The sequence below is a fragment of the Antechinus flavipes genome, chromosome 4, assembly GCF_016432865.1.
Source record: "Antechinus flavipes isolate AdamAnt ecotype Samford, QLD, Australia chromosome 4, AdamAnt_v2, whole genome shotgun sequence".
Taxonomy (NCBI): domain Eukaryota; kingdom Metazoa; phylum Chordata; class Mammalia; order Dasyuromorphia; family Dasyuridae; genus Antechinus; species Antechinus flavipes.
The window spans coordinates 111,094,932-111,114,339 of NC_067401.1; the positions used below are offsets into that span (position 1 = coordinate 111,094,932).

The 19,408-nt window shown below is 52.1% G+C and overlaps 1 protein-coding gene across 2 annotated transcripts; it reads right to left on the minus strand.

The window, feature by feature from the left end:
* Positions 1-952: 952 nt before the first annotated feature.
* On the minus strand, positions 953-11,418 carry EFNA3 (ephrin A3). Of its 2 annotated transcripts, XM_051993904.1 has the most exons (5): positions 11,275-11,417; positions 3,215-3,528; positions 2,616-2,681; positions 2,343-2,420; positions 953-2,106 (listed from the first exon to the last, which is right to left on the minus strand). In XM_051993904.1, exons 1-5 carry the CDS (start codon positions 11,400-11,402, stop codon positions 1,976-1,978), a joined length of 717 nt encoding a protein of 238 aa, XP_051849864.1. In that variant the 5' UTR covers positions 11,403-11,417; the 3' UTR covers positions 953-1,975. The 2 variants fall into 2 exon arrangements, with proteins under 2 accessions (XP_051849864.1, XP_051849865.1); XM_051993905.1 differs by lacking the exon at positions 2,343-2,420 and having other exon boundaries at positions 11,275-11,418.
* Positions 11,419-19,408: the final 7,990 nt, after the last annotated feature.

The window sequence follows — 19,408 nt, forward strand, 5'->3', positions numbered from 1 at the left end:
TCTTAGACATGTAGTAAATACTTTTAGTCAAGAATATTCTCTAGTTCCTCACTGATTATCGTATCCAATATAAGTCCTTCTATTCCTTCATCAAACTGGTTCTTCTTACTTTCATGTCCAGTGGATAGAGTGCTGGACCTGTAGTCAGGAAGAAGTGAATTCAAATCTAGCCTCAGGTACTCTTCTGTATGACCAGGACAAATCATTTAAATCTCTGTCTGTTTTATCAACTGTAAAATGGGGATAACAGTACCCACCTGTCTGGGTTATTGTGAAAATCAAGAGATATTGGCAAATCAGTGCTCAGCACCTATCAGGCACTAATATAAATGCTTATTTCTTTTTCCCTCCTCTCATTTCTCTGATATGAAGTCTCCAAACCAGGCTTATTTTGCCCTGCTCCAGACCTAGTATAAAATATAATTTCTTTTTACATTTGAAAGCAGAGGTTCTGGGTTTTAAGACTTTTTTTTTTTTTTTCCTGCTCCCTTCCTCCCTCTTCAGTGCTTTGGGGGGAAAAAAAAGAGTTCCAGCCAGCTCTCTAAATCCATTTATCATATTTACTATTTCACGCTTGCTTTTCACCTCGAATGCCTACTTTGCCTTCCCTCTAGGAATACAAACCAAAGTTGACCCTAACCTTCTCTATACTTTGACCCACGGAATCTGCTCAAGAATGATACCTTTCACTCAGTCCTCATGCTTTCTATATACTTGTTTTCTATAAACTTGTCTCCAGCAATGAGTTGTCAATTGTTCAGATCTGTGTCTCCCTCCCAGTGGCCAACAGAAGACCCCCGAAACCTCCTCCTTCAGAGATGCTTAATCAGTAATGCTGGGTAATTGCCCAACCCTTCCCTTAGTTTCTTTTCCCCTCTCACATACATTGACACTCAGGGAAGTGTACACACACACACACACACACACACACACACACAGATACACACAGAAATTATGTTGTTTTTATCTGGAGTTTATTTTTTTAGACTAAGAGCAGAGTATGAAAGTCACAGCCAAAGCACTTGAAAAAGGTCCCGGAAGAGAGGGGTGGGGCCGGGGGAGGGGGAAATTTAAGGGTTGGGTCCCGGTCTCTGGGGGGGTTGTTGTTGTCTCACGGTCTCCAAAAGTGTCTGTGCGTTGCATAGGTCGTGTCTTCACAGAAGACAAACGAGGGGCCAGGGGTGGCTCCCAGGGTAGGGGCCGGGCCTGGTAGGGAAGGGGTCCAAAGCTGGAGGGGAAGGTTAAAGAAGGGACCAGGGGGTTAGGAAGGGAAAGGGACTCTGTCTGTCTGTACATTATATATAGAGATATAGAGACTGTACATGCCCACCTGCCACCCGAGCCACCCTTGTTCATTTGCCCTCACCCGCCCCCACCCCCCAGGGTGACTACTTGTAAACTTCATCTCCATCCAAACCACAATCCTGGGATGAGGTGGGATAGGGTGGGGGCAGGGGAGGGGAACGTGCTTATTGCTGTAAACAGGGGGAGGGGGCAGCAGGCAGTGCCCACCCCCTCCCCCACCTAGTCCCCTCCCCCATAGGGGGCCTGGCTCTGCCCCTGGAGGGGAGGAACGCATTTGTCTCCCAGACTCCGAATTGCTCTTTCTGGAACTTAGCTGGGGTCTCTCTTGGAGGAAAGAAGGATAGGGCACCAGGGGGCAGAGTGGAGGGCACCAGGAGGAGGCAGGAAGTTGGGCACTGCCCAAAACCCCCCTTTCCCCCCCAATTTGGTACCAAATATCTCCAGAGCCACAAGGCAGGACCCAGGCCGACCTGGGGGTCCCGCTAACAGGATGCCTGGTAGAGTCCGAGCGCCCGGCCCTTAGCGCGGCACAGGGGAAGGGTGGGCACCGCCATCCAAGGGTCTACCCCACATCCATCGGGGAAGAAGGTTCCCTCCAGAAAGGTGACGGTGGTTTGGCTGCTCCTCCCACCAGCCCTGCCCTCCGCCTCTCCCTGCTCTGGGAGCAGAGCTAGGAGGCCAAGAGCGTCATGAGGAAAAAGGCGATGGCCACAGCCAGGGGCAGGTGTTCCCGCTTTGGGCTCGTCCCACTGATGCTCTTCTCCAGCTTGGGCACCTGGGGGTTTTCTCCCTCAAAGTCCTCTGTGGATAAACACACGGATGAGGACGGGGCCCGGGGGAGAGCAGCGGGACGCGGCAGCGGGATAGCAGCAGAGCGAGGGACAGGCCCACCCACGGGGAATGGGGAGGGAGGGGCGCTAAACCCTCGGGGGGCCGGGAGGGAGGGGCGCATGCAAAGGTGAGCCGGAGGGAAGGCCCCAGTGAGGGTGGGGCTGCAGTTCCAGCAGTGGCCACCAGAGGGCGCTGCGCAGACTCACCCAGCACGTTGATCTTCACATTGGGGCCCATGGTGAACTGGGGGAGGGTGGGGATCGGCTTCTCCCCGGAGTGCGATGCTGCGGGGTGGGGGGGGGATGGGGAAGAGAGGAGGGGAGCGCGTCAGGGCCAGGACCCCTTCCCCTCCGCTACAGCTGGGGGATAAACTCCTCCCCAGTGCTGCCTCTACCCCCACCCCCAGGAAGCTGGGGGGTGCCCCAAAGCGGGGGAGCCAGGGATTGGGAGATGGCTGGTACTGGAGAAGGAATACTCACTGGAGGCACAGCAGACGAACACCTTCATCTTCAGACACTTCCAGTGCAGGTTGTGGGTGGGCGTTGCTGAGGGAGGAGACAGACTGAGCTGGACTCCGCACGGCTCCCAGGCTAGAAAGCCCCCCTCCTCCCATTTCTCTAGCCAAACAAAACCGGAATTCTTTCCTATCCCCTAGTCTCTCGGGTGACGTGGGACACAACCGTCACCTGCGGAACCACACCGGGAAGCTCTTTTGGAGATGCTCCCTATTCTATTCGCATTCATCCCCTCGGTCCCTTCCTCCCCCAGCTCCGGCCATGTCATTCACGGCACCGTGCTGCCCCTTCCCCACATCCCGTCCTAGGGTAACTACCCCCGACAGCGACAGCCTCGCACCCAAAGCGCCAACTGCTCCAGGAGCTGGGAGGCTGTCCCGACCATGGACACTGACCGAGAGCCTTTTCCTCTACCTGGTCCTTGGGCTGTCATTCACCGGTACGGGAGCCTCGAGTCCCCGCCCTCAAACTCTTAACTTTTAGAAATTGCCGCTTGGAGGATCTGCCTTCTCCCTCTTCCCATGCCCCGCCCTGTCCCATCCACTCTTGGACCTGTCACTCACAGATGTAGTAGTACTCGTGGCCTGCGTGGAACTCATAGCCCAGTGAGAAGGCGCTATAGCGCTGGAACTTCTCCGAGAACTTGATGGGGCTGTGGGGAGCGTGGGGTCGGTTGCATTCCCAGCGCTTAAAACCCTGGCTGGCATTGCAGGTTCGGTAGCCGCTTCGGCTCACCATGTACAGCACATACTGTTCCGCCCCGCCTCCGGGTCCCGGCCCCGCTCCGGGACCTGAGCCTGAGCTGTTGTAGTGTGGGCAGTAGATGTCCAGGTAATCGTTCACATTCACCTGGACTGTGTAACCATCTCGCCGCAGGCTGCAGGGCGAAGGGAAGTAATCAGAATCTAAGCCCCCATCTCCTCCCCACATCACACTCCGATTCCCGTAATCTATCTAGTCCATCCACCCTTTCTTCGAATTTCTCACCCCCCCAGACCCTTTTCCCATAGTATTCTCATTCTTCCTCCCTTCCCCCAATGACCGTCCACCCCTCCCCAATCCTAGTATCCCCACAGTCCCATCCATTTCACCAATATCCTCGCTATCCTTTTCCAATTCTTCTAAGTGGCCCAACCTAACCACTCTCTCTGTAACCCTCCAGTACTCTCTCTCAGTCTCACCCTTTCACCAGTATTCCTCTTCCCTCTCCTCCAGTATTCTTCAACTAGTGTCTCCGTCCCATAACCTTTCTTCCCTTTCCCTCCATGTTCCCCAGAATCTCCCTCCTCCCCTAAAGTTAACCCAGCATTTGTCCATCTCCCCAGAATCTTTTCCACCCTGTCTTTTCTCTGCTGACCCAGCCTCTCTCCTTTCTTCTGTGCCCACTAATCCAGAGTCTGCCCTTAGTCCTGTCCATCAGTGCAGTATTATTCTAGTTCCTTCCTCTCTACCCGAGTCCCTCACTCTCTGCTCCTTTTCCCTTAGTATCCCCTAACTCCTCCTCTGGTGGCCTCAGCTCTTGTACATATTCCCAGGGTCTTCTCTGCCCCACCCTTCTCCCTTAGAGTCCCTCAGACTTTCTTTCCTCTTTGTCCCTTCCCTGCTCCATCCCCCAATATCCTTCCCACTCTTCTTTCTTCCCTTCTTCCCCATCCAACTTTTTCCCTCTATCCCTGCGCCTCTCCCCATTGTCTTTTCACCACACCTTTCCCGTATCTGCCCCTCTGCCTGGTCCTCATATTCTACTCTTAAACGATGTCTTTCTACTTTCTTTCCCCAGGATCCCTGCAACTCCCTACCCTCTCCTCCCAGCCCCAGTTTTTCTTCAGCTTCAATTTCTCTTCTTCTCTCCCTTCAGTGGGACACAAACCTCTTTCCTCAGTAATTAGGAACACAGCTCTGCCCCCCTGCCTTCTATGTTCATTCATTCACTTCCAGCCTGTAGACACCACCTGGGGGCAGCAGAGGCTTAAACAATCTAAGCCCTGCCCACTAAAGGGAGTATGTGCAAGGGGGAAAAACATGTGCGTTGGTTACCATGGCAACGGAGCAGGCCCAGGCGACTCCCAGGCATACCCATCCCCCCAGTACACCTGGGGGACCTGGGAGGCTTTGGGATGGAAGGGTGAGGTTCCCCACCATGTCCCTCTGAAGGACATCTTTCTACCCAGCACACCTTTCACACTTGCCACTTTCTGGTATCAGATTGAGCCTGCCTCAAACATACACGTCTAAGCCTCATGTATGCACATGTATTAGTCCTAGGGCAGATATACAAATATGTTCAGCATCCAGTGTTTGCCCCACCAGAAGCCTGCATGTAAGCTAAATCTTCTGTGCCTGATATGCTGACAGCCCCAGCTCTCATGCACTGGCCCTCTCCCCACCTCCTACCCTCTTGCTAGTTCATACACACTCTCAGGGAGCTCCTGCCCTATTTTCCCTCAGCTCCTTCTTCTGGTGTTTTCTCTCACATTCTTTTGTCCCACAAAGGGATTTATTACCCTGACTGAGGACCAAACAGTCCAAGGGATGGACTTTACTTAGCTTCATCCTAAACTATCAAAGCTCCTATTTCACACTCTACTCCTCTTCCCAAACGGGGCATAGTCGCCCCTCCATCAATAGTTCCAAACAGAAAAATATGTGAGAGGCTCAGTGCCCACTTGAAGAAGCTTGGCCCCTTTAAAAAGTCGGAGTTGTAAGATGACAGATTTAGAATTGGTAGGGCATCTCTAAAGTCATTTGGTCCAAATCCCTGATTTTACAGATAAGGAAACTAAGAGCTATAGAAATGAAGTTACTTGCCCAAGGTCAGAGTGTAAGGAGCACAATCCTAACTCACGGTGGCAGGCTGAATACTGGGGACCCCAATCCCTTCATCCTTTCCTGATGAAGGTGCTATCTGCTGCCCTCACTGGTGCCATCAAAGTTGGAGTTTTATCCCCTCTCTCCCATGATTGGTACTGAAAGTGGGGGTCATTGATGGAATGGGGCAACTAGATGGAGAAAATAATAGGGGCCAGATTTCACTTTACTCCTTAGGGATAGGAAATATTCTCTTTCTAGCAAGGTTAAGGAAAGTACCAACTCAGTTGGGGACCCCAGTTCCTAGGATCCCCCAAACATCACTAAGCAATTCCTGGTTCCACAAATAATTAGCAGTCATTGGAGTTACAAGCTTGGAGGCTTCAGCATTAGGTGGTCCAGAGGGTGCTCCTCCCTTGCCCTACTTCTCTAGCCTTCTCATCCTGCCTCTGAGCACCCTTTTTCCAGGGGTGAGGTTCCCTGCCAGTTGAAATCTATACAACATTAGGGGCACCCCTTGTGAGAAAAGGCACTACCCCCATTGAGTCATCAACTATGCCACCCTCTCCACTTGGTTCCCACGGGGGTGATGGGTCACTCAGGCCCCTCCCTGGCCCAGGTACTTGGGTGGGCAGGAGCTCTGGCCTGGGGCACTGGGAGCAGGAAAACGGGTTTGACTGGGCAGGGCTTTCAGCCTCCGCCCAAGGGCCCTCTCCACCCCCAACCCCAGAGATTCCCTCTTGTCTCTCAGGATTGAAGAGACATTGAGAATTTGGGGGGTGGTGTGCCAGCACTGCCCCCTCACCATGTCTCGTGCCAATTTCATCCCCATCACTACACTGGGTCCTCTGTCTTCTGGCCCCACCCAGTACCTTCATGCCCACCCCAAATCAGCTCCACCCAGTTACACCACCCCTGTACTCCACCCCCACCCCCACCTCATTCCAGCAAGTATCACTCTTCAGGTGCCTCATCTTAATTAGTGGAGCTGGCAATGAGAGCCTTATAAAAGGGGAGCTGAACAGCAGCTGTTAGTTCCCCTTATACAGAATGGGACAGCATGTAAATCTCGTTCAAAGTATTCCCTAAATTTCCTTCCCCCCATCCCCCCAAGTGGGCAGTGGGCCCATCACAGCTTCCCTCTCAAAGGTTTGTGTCCAATTGGCATCTGGTGGGGGAGGGGCTGGGTGCCAGGCTTTCCCAGCCGCTACTCCAGGGAGGCGTAGGATTGAATTCAGCACTTTAATTGAAACTGTCAGTCCTACTCCCTTCCCAGGGTTGTGGGGAGGGGAACTGCCTTGACTACCCCCTCCCAGTTCCTAAGGAAGCTAAACTAAGCCTTCATGGGAGCCTGGTGTGTAGGCGGGGAAGAGGGACCCAGACCCAAGCGCCTTAAAACCAATTGTCTTTATTCCACTTCTTCCTCTTCTCTTTCCTCCATGAACACCGAGAGCCCCAACATTGGGTTCCCTTAGCCCGGTACCTCTCATCTTCCCCTCTCAGATCAAGGCTAGGCACATCCCCCACTTGCTATATTACCCCTCACCACCCCATTATTTCAGCCACACAGGTCTCTGGCCATATCCAGAGAATGCTCTTTTCTTTCTACTTTCCTCCTCTCCATCACTACTCCATCATCACTTTCTATCCCTTTACTTAGAGCTATAACCAGCTTGCGGACCACTCCCTCTATCGCCTGCCCAACTCTATGGCCACCTCTAGAGTACTGACAGTCCCCTCCTCAGGCTAGGGACAGAGAGAGACTTAAGCATTCTGACTTTCAAGCTGTGGCCCCGCCCTCACACTAAGATACCCCCAGAGGGAAGTGGCGGGATGGGAGAGGCTTGGGTCTCTCCCCCCGGGGCAATTAGGGATGCACAAACAGGGCATTTAACGAGGCAAGGCTGGGCTGCGCGAGGCGAGAGGGGCTAAGGGGATGCCAGGGGACTTGTTAAATTCCCTACACGCCCCCACCATAACAGCAAAGAACAACTCTGGGGTGCAGAGGGGAGGAGCTGAGAAATAGGGCGACTAAAGAGAGAGAGAAGGAATACCAAAACCTCGCTTTCTCATCTGACTACCCCGGCGTTAGGCATTGGAGCGCCGGCTCCGTTGCGCGCTCCCGCAGCAGCGCTTTCAGTTTTTCCATACAGCAGGTAGAGGCTTGGGCCACGTGCGCGCGATGTGGGGGTCTGCGCGTTCTCCCGGGTGGGAGAAGAGAGGGGGCGAGAGCGCTCCCTTGGGCGCGCGTGCACGTTTAGGCGCCCTCCTATCCACCCCACCCCACCCTGGGTCGTCCCAATATCCCCGCGGGAACATCCCAATAGAAAGGCCCCAGATCCCCGGGAGACCGTGAAGAACCTCTTCCCTGCAAAGGCTCGCCCCCCTCCCATTCCCCACAGCGCCGGGTCTATGCCCCGGACTTCCCCCTACCCCGACTGGGGGCGGAGAATTAGCACCGCCCGCCCCCCACCGCCCCCTCCTCCCTGCGACAGCAGCGGCGGCGGCGAAGGTTTATTGATCTGCAGCGGCGGAGAGGAGCGGAGAGACACACAGAGACTGAAGCAGAGAGTCAGAGACAGAGGAGAGACAGGAACAGAAGCAAAGACAGTGGCACAGCGATAGAAGCTGCCAGGAACATAGGAAAAGAGACGGAGCGAGGTAGAGGTTCGCAAGCAGAGAATAGAGGCAGAAATCGGAACCGAAGCGTAGGCAAAGGTGGAGAGACTGAAACCAAGGCAGAGAAAGAGACAGGCTCGGTGTGAGATACTAATAGACACAGACCAAGAAATTGGCAGGCTCGGAAAGCCAAGAGACCAGAGCTACATACGCACAAGGATAGGAGACCCAGAGAACCCCAGCCTTGTCCTCTGCCAAACTCCTCAATTCCTGGGATTGTGGGCTACCAACAACCCACAATTGTGGGCTAACCCACAATCTAGGTCCCTTCTATCTCCTCTTACCTCCCCCACCCCCATACCCTTCTTAGCTTTACACACAGCCCTCTTCACTTTGGCCAGTCTGCCCAGCAGGTGCAGCCTCTGGCCAGACTGTACCCACACCAAGGGGCACATATATATATAAAGCTTTTGGACCTAGAAACGTGTGCCTCTTTGCCCCCTGGCTGCCCCCCCCCAACGTGACCTCATTAGGTGACAGACCCTCTTAACTTAACTGAAGGGGGGGGCCTAAAGGGAGGGGGTGGATATAAAGACCCTTCCCACGTGACCTCTAGGGGGCGGGATAGCAAGGGCCCTCCCCACGTGACCCCCAAGGGGGCCAGAGACCCTTCCCACGTGATCCGGGGGTGGCAAATGAAGCCCCTCCCCACGTGACCCCGGGTGGAGGTGGGGGTGGGGGTGTGAATGGGGGTGGGGGTGGTGGAAGCCTGTGGCTCAGTAGGGCCCCGCCCCCAAGCTCTCCTGCTCCCCGCCCCCAGCTCCCCGGCCCTCTCTTCTCCCGGCTCCGGAGCACGTCGCTCTCACGATTTATGGGGCCGCGGCTGCCGCAGTGAGGGAGCCGGGGAGCCCGGGCGCAGCGGCAACAAAGGCCGAGGGAAGCAAGGAGGGGGGGGCGGTGCCCTCCTCGCCCTAGGACACGTTCCCCTCCTCACCCGACACTCCAATTCAGAGTAGCCAAGGGGAGAGCTCCCCCCCTCAGCCCAAATCGCCCCCACTCCCACACTGGAATTATTACCTGTGCTCAGGTGGGGGAGGCCCTGACCTTCCCACCACCAACCCTTTAGGATCAAATCCTGCGTCCCCCCACCATTATCATCTCCTTTCAAAGCGGGCGGGCCCTTAAGGGCAGCGGGGAGACCCGAGAGCCCCCTTACCTACGCGCTCCCGACTCTCCACCAGACTCTAGAGGGGCGGAGAGGCGTGCGTGCCCAGGGGTGGGGGAGAGAAGAGAAAAGTGGGGAGGGGGAGCCATCTTACCACCCCCCCCATCATTTCCTCTAGCCTTTCGAAGCGCTCCCCTTCTCGCTGAGGGAGGGGGCACGCCAAGAGACAAATGCTCCACCACTTCATATTTCCAAGATTGGGGGGGGTGTTGGCTCATCCCCACCCCACCCCCCAGTCTGACACTCCGGGCGCTAGGAGGAGGGGGAGCCGCTGAGCCCAAAACAACAAAGAACGAAGCCGCGCGAGGCAGCCCCTCCCCTGGGAGGTTGGGGGTCGGGGCTGCTCTGCTCTCCAGGGCCCCCTCCCTCTAGGGCATTACGGTTTGCTCCCCAAGCCGTCCTCTTCCCTTGGGCGGGGGGGGAGGGGGGAGTAATATCCAGAGCTTCTCCCGTCGCCGCCCAAGCAGGTGTGACAGCGAGCTCCCCTTATACTTCCTTCCCCCCCCCCCCCCGCGCCCCTAGGGACAGACCCCCCACCCCCACATACACACTCAACACTCAGAAGAAGCGAGGGCGATACACACAGTAGCTCCGTGGGGAGGAGGAAACAAGGGCAGCGAAGAGTGAGGGAGAAGCAAGGACTGACATACAGAACCGGGCCACACAACCACACGAAGATGAATAGCCAGGGCACAGCAGACACATAGTGACAAGCCCAGCCGAAACACACAACCAAAAACGTCCAGCATACACACCCGAGGAAAACATACACAACCTGACCCAGACGTACCACACACGTATCCCGGAGACCGAGACACTGACAACCGCACGAACTCAGGCATAACCACACACTTCCATTCTCCACACACAACCCTAAATGGACCCTGACCGCCCCTTCCCCAACAGGCTGACAGCCCCCTCCTGCCATCACCCCCACCCTACCCCCAGACACCATCGTCGACGCAGACACACAAATCACACACTCAGACACACGCACATTGACAGCGGCGCACGCCCGCTCACACTTAGAGGCACACACACACACACACCATCTCCAAGCTGAGTGTGTTTGTGACATGACAGCCCCCCCTCCCCAACGCTTCATCCTCCATATCTCTCTATCTTTCTATTGCCCCAGAGCTCTCATTCTAGAGCGAACAGCGAGTCCAGGCAAGGTACCCCAAGTCAGCGACACAACCCACACACTCAGAAGCTGACATTCACATAGACACCATAACACACATTTTTCCTGTCCTCTCCGGAGGATTCAAAGATAGAGACAACTCAACCCCCCACCCCAGTCCCTCGCTCCCCACTTTGAAGAAATGAGACAGAAAGAACCCCAAACATGGTTCTTAAACATCCTCCTAAATAAAAACAGGTCAATGGCCTTCTGAAATCTGCTTTCCCCAAGTTGGTTTCTCCTTCCAGGGCTTCCCAGACACCCCCAAATCCGGGCCCCCTGACCAAGCGCGGGGGCGGGGAAGGAGGGTGGGGATGTAGGACGGGGGCGTGCGACTCCCGCTGTGTGGTGCCGGGAGAAATGGAGAGGGAAAGGGGTTCCGGGGATCTGAACAGCTTCCTTAGCACATCCCCCTACGCTATGCTCCCCAACCTCCTAAATCAGCGCCCTCAAATACTCCCCTTGAGTCTTCCCAGACGCCCCCAGCGCCCTCTTCCTCTCTCCCTACGAACCGGCCCCGATTTCTCCAGCGCTCCCATCCCAAGAACCCGCTGCCCTGCTCTCCAGGATTCTCCACCCCGCGCCCCCCCAATGTCTCCAGCGCCCCCTTCTTTCCGACCTACTCCGACCCCCCCCAGGCCTCTCTTTGCATCCCTCCTAGACTCCCGATGCCCCTCACCCCCATCTTCCAAGATTGCCCCCGGCGCCTCCCGATCTGCCCTTCTCCGGGCCCTAGCTTCTCCCGAACCCCCGCCCTCCCCGGGGTCCCCGGGTTCCCTCGGACTCACTGCTGGTTGGAGCTGTTCCAGTACACCGCATGCCGGTTCCCCAGCGCCCCCCCGGGCCCCTGGGCCAGCAGCGGCAGCAGCGGCACGGGCACCAGCAGCAGCAGCAGCAGCAGCGGAGCCGCCGCCATCCCCGGAGCCGCCGCCGCCGCCGCCCCCCGACTGAGCTCCGCTCCCCGCTTCTCCGCTTCCCAGCTCCCTGCTGCTGCCGCCGCCGCCGCCGCCGCCGGCCCCCGAGCCCTAGGCCACGCCCCCACCCTTCCCCCTTCGTTGGCCCGGCGCGCCCCCGACGCCCCGCCCCCGGCGCGCGCCCACCCACCCAAGGCCCCGCCCCTCTCCTTTCCCCGCTCGGGCTCGCGCGGCGCGTGGGAGATGTAGACTCGGGCTTTCCTCCCCTCTCGAGAACACGCTCATGCTCCTCCTTCTCTTCCCCTGCCTCGGTTTGAGATGCTGCCGAAAGGGCTCGCAGACCGCCGCTTCCAAAAAGGAATTCCCCAAGGGAAGAGATTGGGAGCCTAGAAGCCAGGACTCTCTCTCCTCCCCTCCGGGACTGGGTGGATCTGAGCTAATTCAAGATTCAGCCCTAAGATTGAGTTTGTCCCTCTGCTGTATTGGAAGATCTGAGTGAGAGAGGCAGGAGAGAGCTCAAAGGTCTCTACTAGGAAATGACTGGGAATGGGAAAGGGATGTCTTCTGGGGACGTAGAAAAGCAGAGCAACAAAATCGGCAACAACAGCAATAACAGCTTACTCCTTTGTAGTGTTTTAAGCTTTGCAAGGCGCTTTACAAATGTTAACAGAAAAATCCTCCCCTTTCTGTTTTCTCCCTTTGCCAATCCTTAGAGGGCAGAGGGCAAAATATAGGGAGGCCGGTGGACAGATACCCTGGCACAGGAGAAGTTGCTATATGCCATTGGCTGGCACCGGGGCCGAGAAGCTGATGACCTGGTGGCCTTTCTCAGACAGATGGGCAGGAGGTGCAGGGGTGGGAGAGGGAAAGCCAGGACATTAAGGTCAACTGGAGCCCCAGGAATGTTAGGATTGAGGAGAGGAGACCCCCATGACAAAGGGGTACAGTAGTGATGGGAAAGGAGGAGGGAGCTCTAAGCTCCCATTCCGGGTCAGAGTCCTGGGGTAAAAACATGCAAAAGGTGTCATTAAGAAGATTCACCCAAGTAGTTAGTCTCACACCAACACAGGCCTCTTACATTCACACATTGGGCTCCCCCTCCTTCAGGTACAGTCAATGGTACCTCGACTTTCCACACACACACACACACACACACTCACAGGCACCCAAATGCATACGTACAAAGGGCAGAGCACAGGCCACAAATCAGGTCTTTTAACACAGTCCCTGTACACAGAGTTATGCTGAGACATACATTTCCTCTCACACAAAAACACACACATGCCCACAGCTGGCACACACTTGTGTTTGCCCCGCTCTTCCACCTCCCCCTTTTCTTCCTTTTCCTCTTCTCTCCCTTTCTTTAACCCAAGACGCTAAAGTTAGGGAGAAGAATGAAGAATATGGAATAGGGATATGCCCCACTCCCCTTATGGGGAGACTCGGGCTAATGGGTGAAGTGATATGGCTCTTAGAAACCTAGACAAGCCCCTGTGCACACAGAAGTTGGCACTGTTCCCAGCTATCCCAAGAAATAGGCACACATGGATACCCCTGACCCTGATGCCCACAATTAAAAAGCGTCAGGATCAGGGTGTGTGTATCACGTGCCTTCCATAAGTGCCTGGTAGGCAGTGCCAACCAGAATGGGCACTGTGCCCAGTTGCTGCCCAGCAAGCAGGCAAGAGCTGACAGTGTTGTCCCTGGACTCTCCCTTACCTCTAGGATCTCCTTTCCCTCCTAAGAAATCAGAAGATAAATTAGGCCCCTTGGGATGATTTGGAGGGAACTTCACAAACAGCCTCCCCTTCCCTCTCCTGAGAACTTCTTATAGTTTTTCCCAAGACAGGTGGCTATAGTGGAAGGAGAACTGGACCAGGAATTAGACCTGAATTCAAGTTATGTCAGTGATACTTACTATCTAGGTGCCATGGATTAGTTATATCTCTGGGTCTCAGTTTCTTTCTGCATAGTGATAACAAATAATAAAAATAAAAATGATGATAACACTTACACAACCTCCTTTGAAGGATTGTTAGGGGGAGACCATTTTGTAAATATTAAGATACTGTGGCAATAAGACATTGTCTTTTTTTTTTTTTCTTTTTTGTTAACAGCTGCCAGCTGTAATATAGCTTACCTCTCAAGAGTCCAAGACCTTCAGCAATGGAGCTTCACTTCTCTCCTTACTCCTATATCATCTCTTCCAGATGATAGAGAGGAGAGGGAAGGAGGCCTTTTTCTACAGGGGTTGAATTCTCTCTAGGGATTGGGCTCATTGCCATAGGTTTTAATATCTCTCTGTGAGATTGGAGATTTCTTTGGGTCTGGCCCCATGATTAACTAGGTTAGATCCCTCTTTCTAGGACCTGGAGTCTTCCCTTATAGAGTTTCAGCCTTTTCCAAGGTCTAAGACTTTTTTCTATAAGGTCTGGGCATCTAGCTATGAGAGTATCCCCTTTAACCATCCTCAGGTCTTCTTTTCCAACTTTCCTGACTCCAAAACCTTCAAGGCATTCTTCCATTTTCCTCACTTCCCACCTAGAATAGTGAGAACCTGCTTCCGGTGATCTCCCCAGCTTGTGCCTAGAGTCACAAGGAGGTGAGCATGTCTATGGGAGAGAGAAGCTCTCTAGCTGGCATGGCCAGAGGCAGCTCCTGGGACAGCGGGTGGCAACCGCAGAGCTGAGCCGTGTTCAATAAATCATAGAGGCTGGGGGCTGGGGGAGGGGGAGGTTAGGGGGAAGAGAGGGGGGGCTATGGATAAATAATTCATTAAACAAATAAACACAGGCGCTGGAGACAGAGAAGAGCAGGCAAGAGTGTAAGCAGGAGAGGCAGCCGCCAGCTCTGGGCATGAAATATTCACAGGCTCTGCACCTCCAACACAGGACCCACACATGCTTACCAATACACAATCACATATGTGTCATAATATGGAGACATGTGTTGGAACACAAGAACAAGAAGAGAAGCACAAATATCTCCTGACACTAAAATATATATTCAGAAGTGTGTGAGTCCTAATAACGAGATACGCATTTGACTTGGAATTATATATATACAAATTTAGGAACTGAAGAATTTTCATACAGAAATGGGTTACTGAGAAGTGGGTAAATGTATGTGTATGTGTGTATATGAAAGAGAGAGAGACAGAGAGACAGACAGAGAGAGAGAGAGAGAGAGAGAGAGAGAGAGAGAGAGAGAGAAAGAGAGAGAGAGAGAGAGAGAGAGACTGAGAGACAGATTAGGATCTTTTGTTTCTAGTCATTACTATCCTTCCTATGTAGTATTAAGATTCCTGGAAGACAAGTACTTAGAAATCTAGAGAGAAGAAAAGTACAGTACATTTGGAAAGTGCTAGGAAATTGTGGAAGATGTCATTTACAAGGTGGTAAGGATGGTTGTAGAACAGTGATCACTCACAATAATAGAGATTTAAGGTTAACAAAGCACTTTCCTCACAATAACCACATGAGGAATGGATAAAGATTTTATTGTCCCCATTTTGCAGATGAAAAAACCAAGACACAGAGAAGGTAAGTTGTTTGTACAGAGACACATACTTCTACAGCCAGGAATTTAACTCATGTCTCTTCTAGTTCTGGGAAGTTGGAGATTGAAAGGAGGGATAAAGTTTGAGAGTAGGGAATTAACCATTGATGTTATAATCAGGGGACTACTAACTTTACCCAAAATTATTCTAAATACCTAACTAATTTTTCTAAGATCCCTTCTTTTAGGATTCTAATATTACTTCAACTGAATTTCCCTTTTACTCTTTCTGAATTTTCCTAATGGTCATGAGGTAAGGTGATGTATAGTAGATGGAATGGGTCCAGAAAGACAATGGAAAAGACCCCAGCTGTTTGGATCCCCTGTCTCCCTCAATCCCAGACTGTCCCATCTCCTTGTAAAATTACTCTTCCTCCTAACTTTCTTTTCAGGACACTTCCACCGCTAGCAAGGCCCTTTATATATCTTCCTTGATACTTCCTCTCCCTGCCCAAAGTCATCATAGGAAATGGTTAAAGGAAAAATGAAGATGAGGAATCAAAGGAAAGAAGAGGGATCTCTGTAGTAGCACTAGCTCAACTCCCACAAGAATTCTGGCTAAGGGTCCACTGGCAGAGCTTTCAGAGTGAAGCCTGGGAGTGGCAGCTAGGGGTGGGTGGGGAGAATCCAGGTCTGTGATGTAGGTATAGAGAAGGGGGAGGGGGAGATTGGGACATTGGATTGCTCCTCAGGCTCCTTCCCAGACTGCCCCAGCATTCCCTTGTCTCACTTGGAAAGGATCTGCTCCTCTGGGGAGGGAGCCAAATGAAGACTAGTTTGTACAGGTCCCAGCTCCTCAGCAGACAGACAAGTAGCAGAGTTGGGGGAAGGGCCCCCCAATTTTTTCCCGAGGAAATTGGATCCTCTATGCCCTCTTCTCCTCCAACTCTATGTTAAAGGTGAGATTTAAGAAGATATTACATGACTTTGGAATAAGGAAATCCCATAGGAAACATCAGTTTGGATCCTCATTATTCTCTACCCACAAAGAGACCTCAGAATATTTTGGAGTCCAAGGTCGCATATGAGGACTAGAGCTACCTCCCTTCTACCTCCTTCTCTTCTCCAACTCCCAGCCCAGGGTCTGACAACAGGGCTTCTCTCACCTCCCATCCCCTGGGTCTTTCCTGATTTCCCCTCCCTTGTATTAGGCAGGTTCAGACCAATCCATGCAAGATCTTCACAGTAAAGAATTGATTTGTAATAAAACCAACGTCATGTATCAGAGTCAGCAGAAGAGTTTCCAGAGATTCAGGGGCCAGGTAGTTTTGACGTGGATACAGACACTGACAGAGACATTGTTGCACTAGGATAGACAAAACAGTCCCAGATACACAATTACTCTGGGACATACAATCACATATACAGTCACATCAAGAGATACACAAGATGATAAATACACACAGCATGGTGGATTTATACTATCTTGGTCTCAACTGTGAGTTTCCTATACCTCCCCCCACTCCTCTCTGGCTTCCAGTCAGGATCCCTTAGGTGCCTCCTCTGCTTCTAGACACCCTTAGGCTTACTCCACCTCCCTCCTCCCACCCCAGTCTGGACCACAGATTCCAGTTCCACCTGAGGGCTGATGCTTTGAGTTAATGACAGCTCATTAGTGTTTAATTGAGGAGGAGGGGGAAAGGAAACAGCCTTGGCACCATTTAGAAGGGTGGGGACTGACCCCTACCAGTATGGGCCATCTAGGATGATAATGTGTATGGCACTGGGAGTTGACTTTTGGGAATAGTCTCTGGCTCTGTCTTTTCCAAATATGTCCTCTTATTCTCCATCATTTATTTTGCCAATTAAAACTTCAGGTCTTCATTTGTTTTGCCAATTAAAACTTCAGGTCTCTCTGATTTCAGGCCCCTCCCCCAATCCATGCCCAAAGAAGAAAAGGTCCAGGATAAGTCCTTTCCCCTTTTCCCAGCCTCTGAACCCTCCTCTCCAAGCTGATTTAAAGTTTGTGACTTTTCTTTTTAAAAAGTTTTTTTTTAATTGTAAACAATCACAAACTTAACAAACATTAAGAAACAAACATTTTTAAAAATAAAAACAAAAAGTGATGAGAGGATCATGAATGAAACTTGAAACTTCTACTTCATTGGTTTTTTAAGGGCACATTAAATTTCCTATGATAGTAACAAAACTATTCTGTTTGTCTGTTTCCCCTTCTGATTGTCCTTTTACTCTTTTGCATACTTTTGTGAATTTTAAAAATGTTTTATTGACATGAATTTCTTTTCTTGTTCTTTTTGCATCACTGTTGTGATTCACCCACCTTCCCTTATAACAACAAATGGACAAGGAAACCAAAATCAACACGTTGGTTAGGTAATAAAATATATCTTTCATTTTGCAACTCTAGTCCATCATCTAGAAGTTGCCAGTTACTTTTTCAGGCATGAACAACATGGTCTAGAAAAGGCTAAATGAGGAGCAGTGAAAGAGACAGAGGCTAGGATATACTGAAGAGAGAGGAGGAAACTAGGGGACACAGGTGGAACATCCATTGGTAAGAAAGGCAGTAGATGGATGAATTCTAGAGAGGAGAAGCAGGGTCTGGAAGGTGACTGAGGGACAGGGGTTGAGAGGAAACTTCTGAGGGGAGAGGTTCTAGGAAAGAAATGTGGCTGGTGGGTAATGGTAGAAAGGACTGGGAAAGTGCAGTTGATTTCTCAATTACAATATAATATAAAGATAAAACACTTAAAAAGGCATTGGTTAGGATGGAGAGGATACTGGGAAGAGAGGGAAAATACCAGAGAAGTGAAGAGGAAAGATTAGGAGTAAAGAAGAAAGGGCTAAGAAAATGGGGTTGATTTGTCAATTTTGATATGTGAATAAAATGAAAATCAGCCACAGACGTATTTAAGTGAACACTTAGATCTAAGAACCAATTGTATGGGGATGGCAATGCCAGCTCCTCCTCCTGTCACTTCAGGACTACTCCAAGAAGATTCATTTCTTGGATTAACTAGGTCTTTGAACTTCTGCTCTGGAAGTGGGGAAAGAAGGAAAAATTGGAAAAGATGGGAATACCCCTGGGAAGCCTTCTTCCCCCATTCATGGTACCATTCCAGTACACAATGAAGTTACTAGCAGATAGAAGTGAAGGAGAGCCACAGTGCCTTCGGGTTTGAGGGCCCCCGAAAGGGAGAAGTGGGGAGGGGGGCTTCCCTTCCTCCACATCTCCACCAATGGGAGTCTCCACTGATGACCTCATGCCCCAGGCCCCAGGATTCCATTGGCTGTTTGGTGCAGGGACACCCACTCCAATAGCGTCACAATTGGGGATCTCCCGACTACCTCACTGAGATGAACTGGAAAAAAGAGTCTCCTAGCACCTAGTAGGCTCTCAATGAATATCTGTTGAATGAATCGAGGAATGAATGAATGAATGAAAGGAAAAGACAAAACGTGTCGGAGTTCAGAAAGAAAGGGTCTAATTTGCATGAACCCTTACAATGCAGAGCGGGAGACTTCACGAAGAGGACACTTTCTAACTCTGGAAACCAAGGAAATGGGGAGCTGGGCGGGACTTTATCCGAGAACTGGGAAAGAGTATGGAGCAAGATATGGAGGTTCTGATACCATAATGAGACTTCTAGAGCAGAATATTTGGGGGAACTCGACGACTCCCCCAAACCTGTTTTCCAGCCTCCCGGAACCGAGTTTGGGGAACACACCTCGAAGACTTCTCATGGGCAGGGCCCAATGCTGAAGATACCTTCTAGCTCTCCTACCTGAGCCTGACCTCTATCTCGGGCTTGGACCTTTAGTTTGAGGCCCTCCCTACAATCTCTCTCCAGGACGCCCCAAGATACTCGGCTTTCCTTGGCAGTGCATCAGCCCAAGGGATCAAGGAAAGTGGGGGACTGAATGAGTGGGGAAAGGGAAAGCTAGGATCCGCCGTGTGCTACTGTTTACAGTCTTCATCCCTCCACATCCCCATGCACGGGGACTTTAAAGAATCTCTCTCCCCATCCTCCCATTCCCACCTCTAGGTCAAATTCAAACCCTGAATGTTGTCGGGAGGAAGGAACTGTATGTCTGTGGGCCTGCATTGTATTTCTGCGGGTTAAGTCTGCCTGGATTTGTGGATGCGTGCTTTCCTACGTGTCAATGTGTGTCCGAATTTGTGATTGTGAAGCGGCCAAGTGTGTTTATCCGGCCCTGTCCCTATGTGATGTCCGCACACTCATTTCCCCACTCCCGGCTGGATCTTTCAGGAACGACCTAGGAAGACGACGAGCGTTGCTGGTTGGCATGGGTAGCCTAGATCTCAGGGTCTCGGTGCCTCCACCTCTTACCCCTTCCCCGCTGCGAGTTTGCCAGAGAATAGGACAATCACTAATTCCCGGAGTTTGCCAGGGACCAAGAAGGCTGTGATCCAGCCCCCTATCCTTTCTCCCATAACCTCGGGCTGAGAAATGTAGTGGGGGAAGGG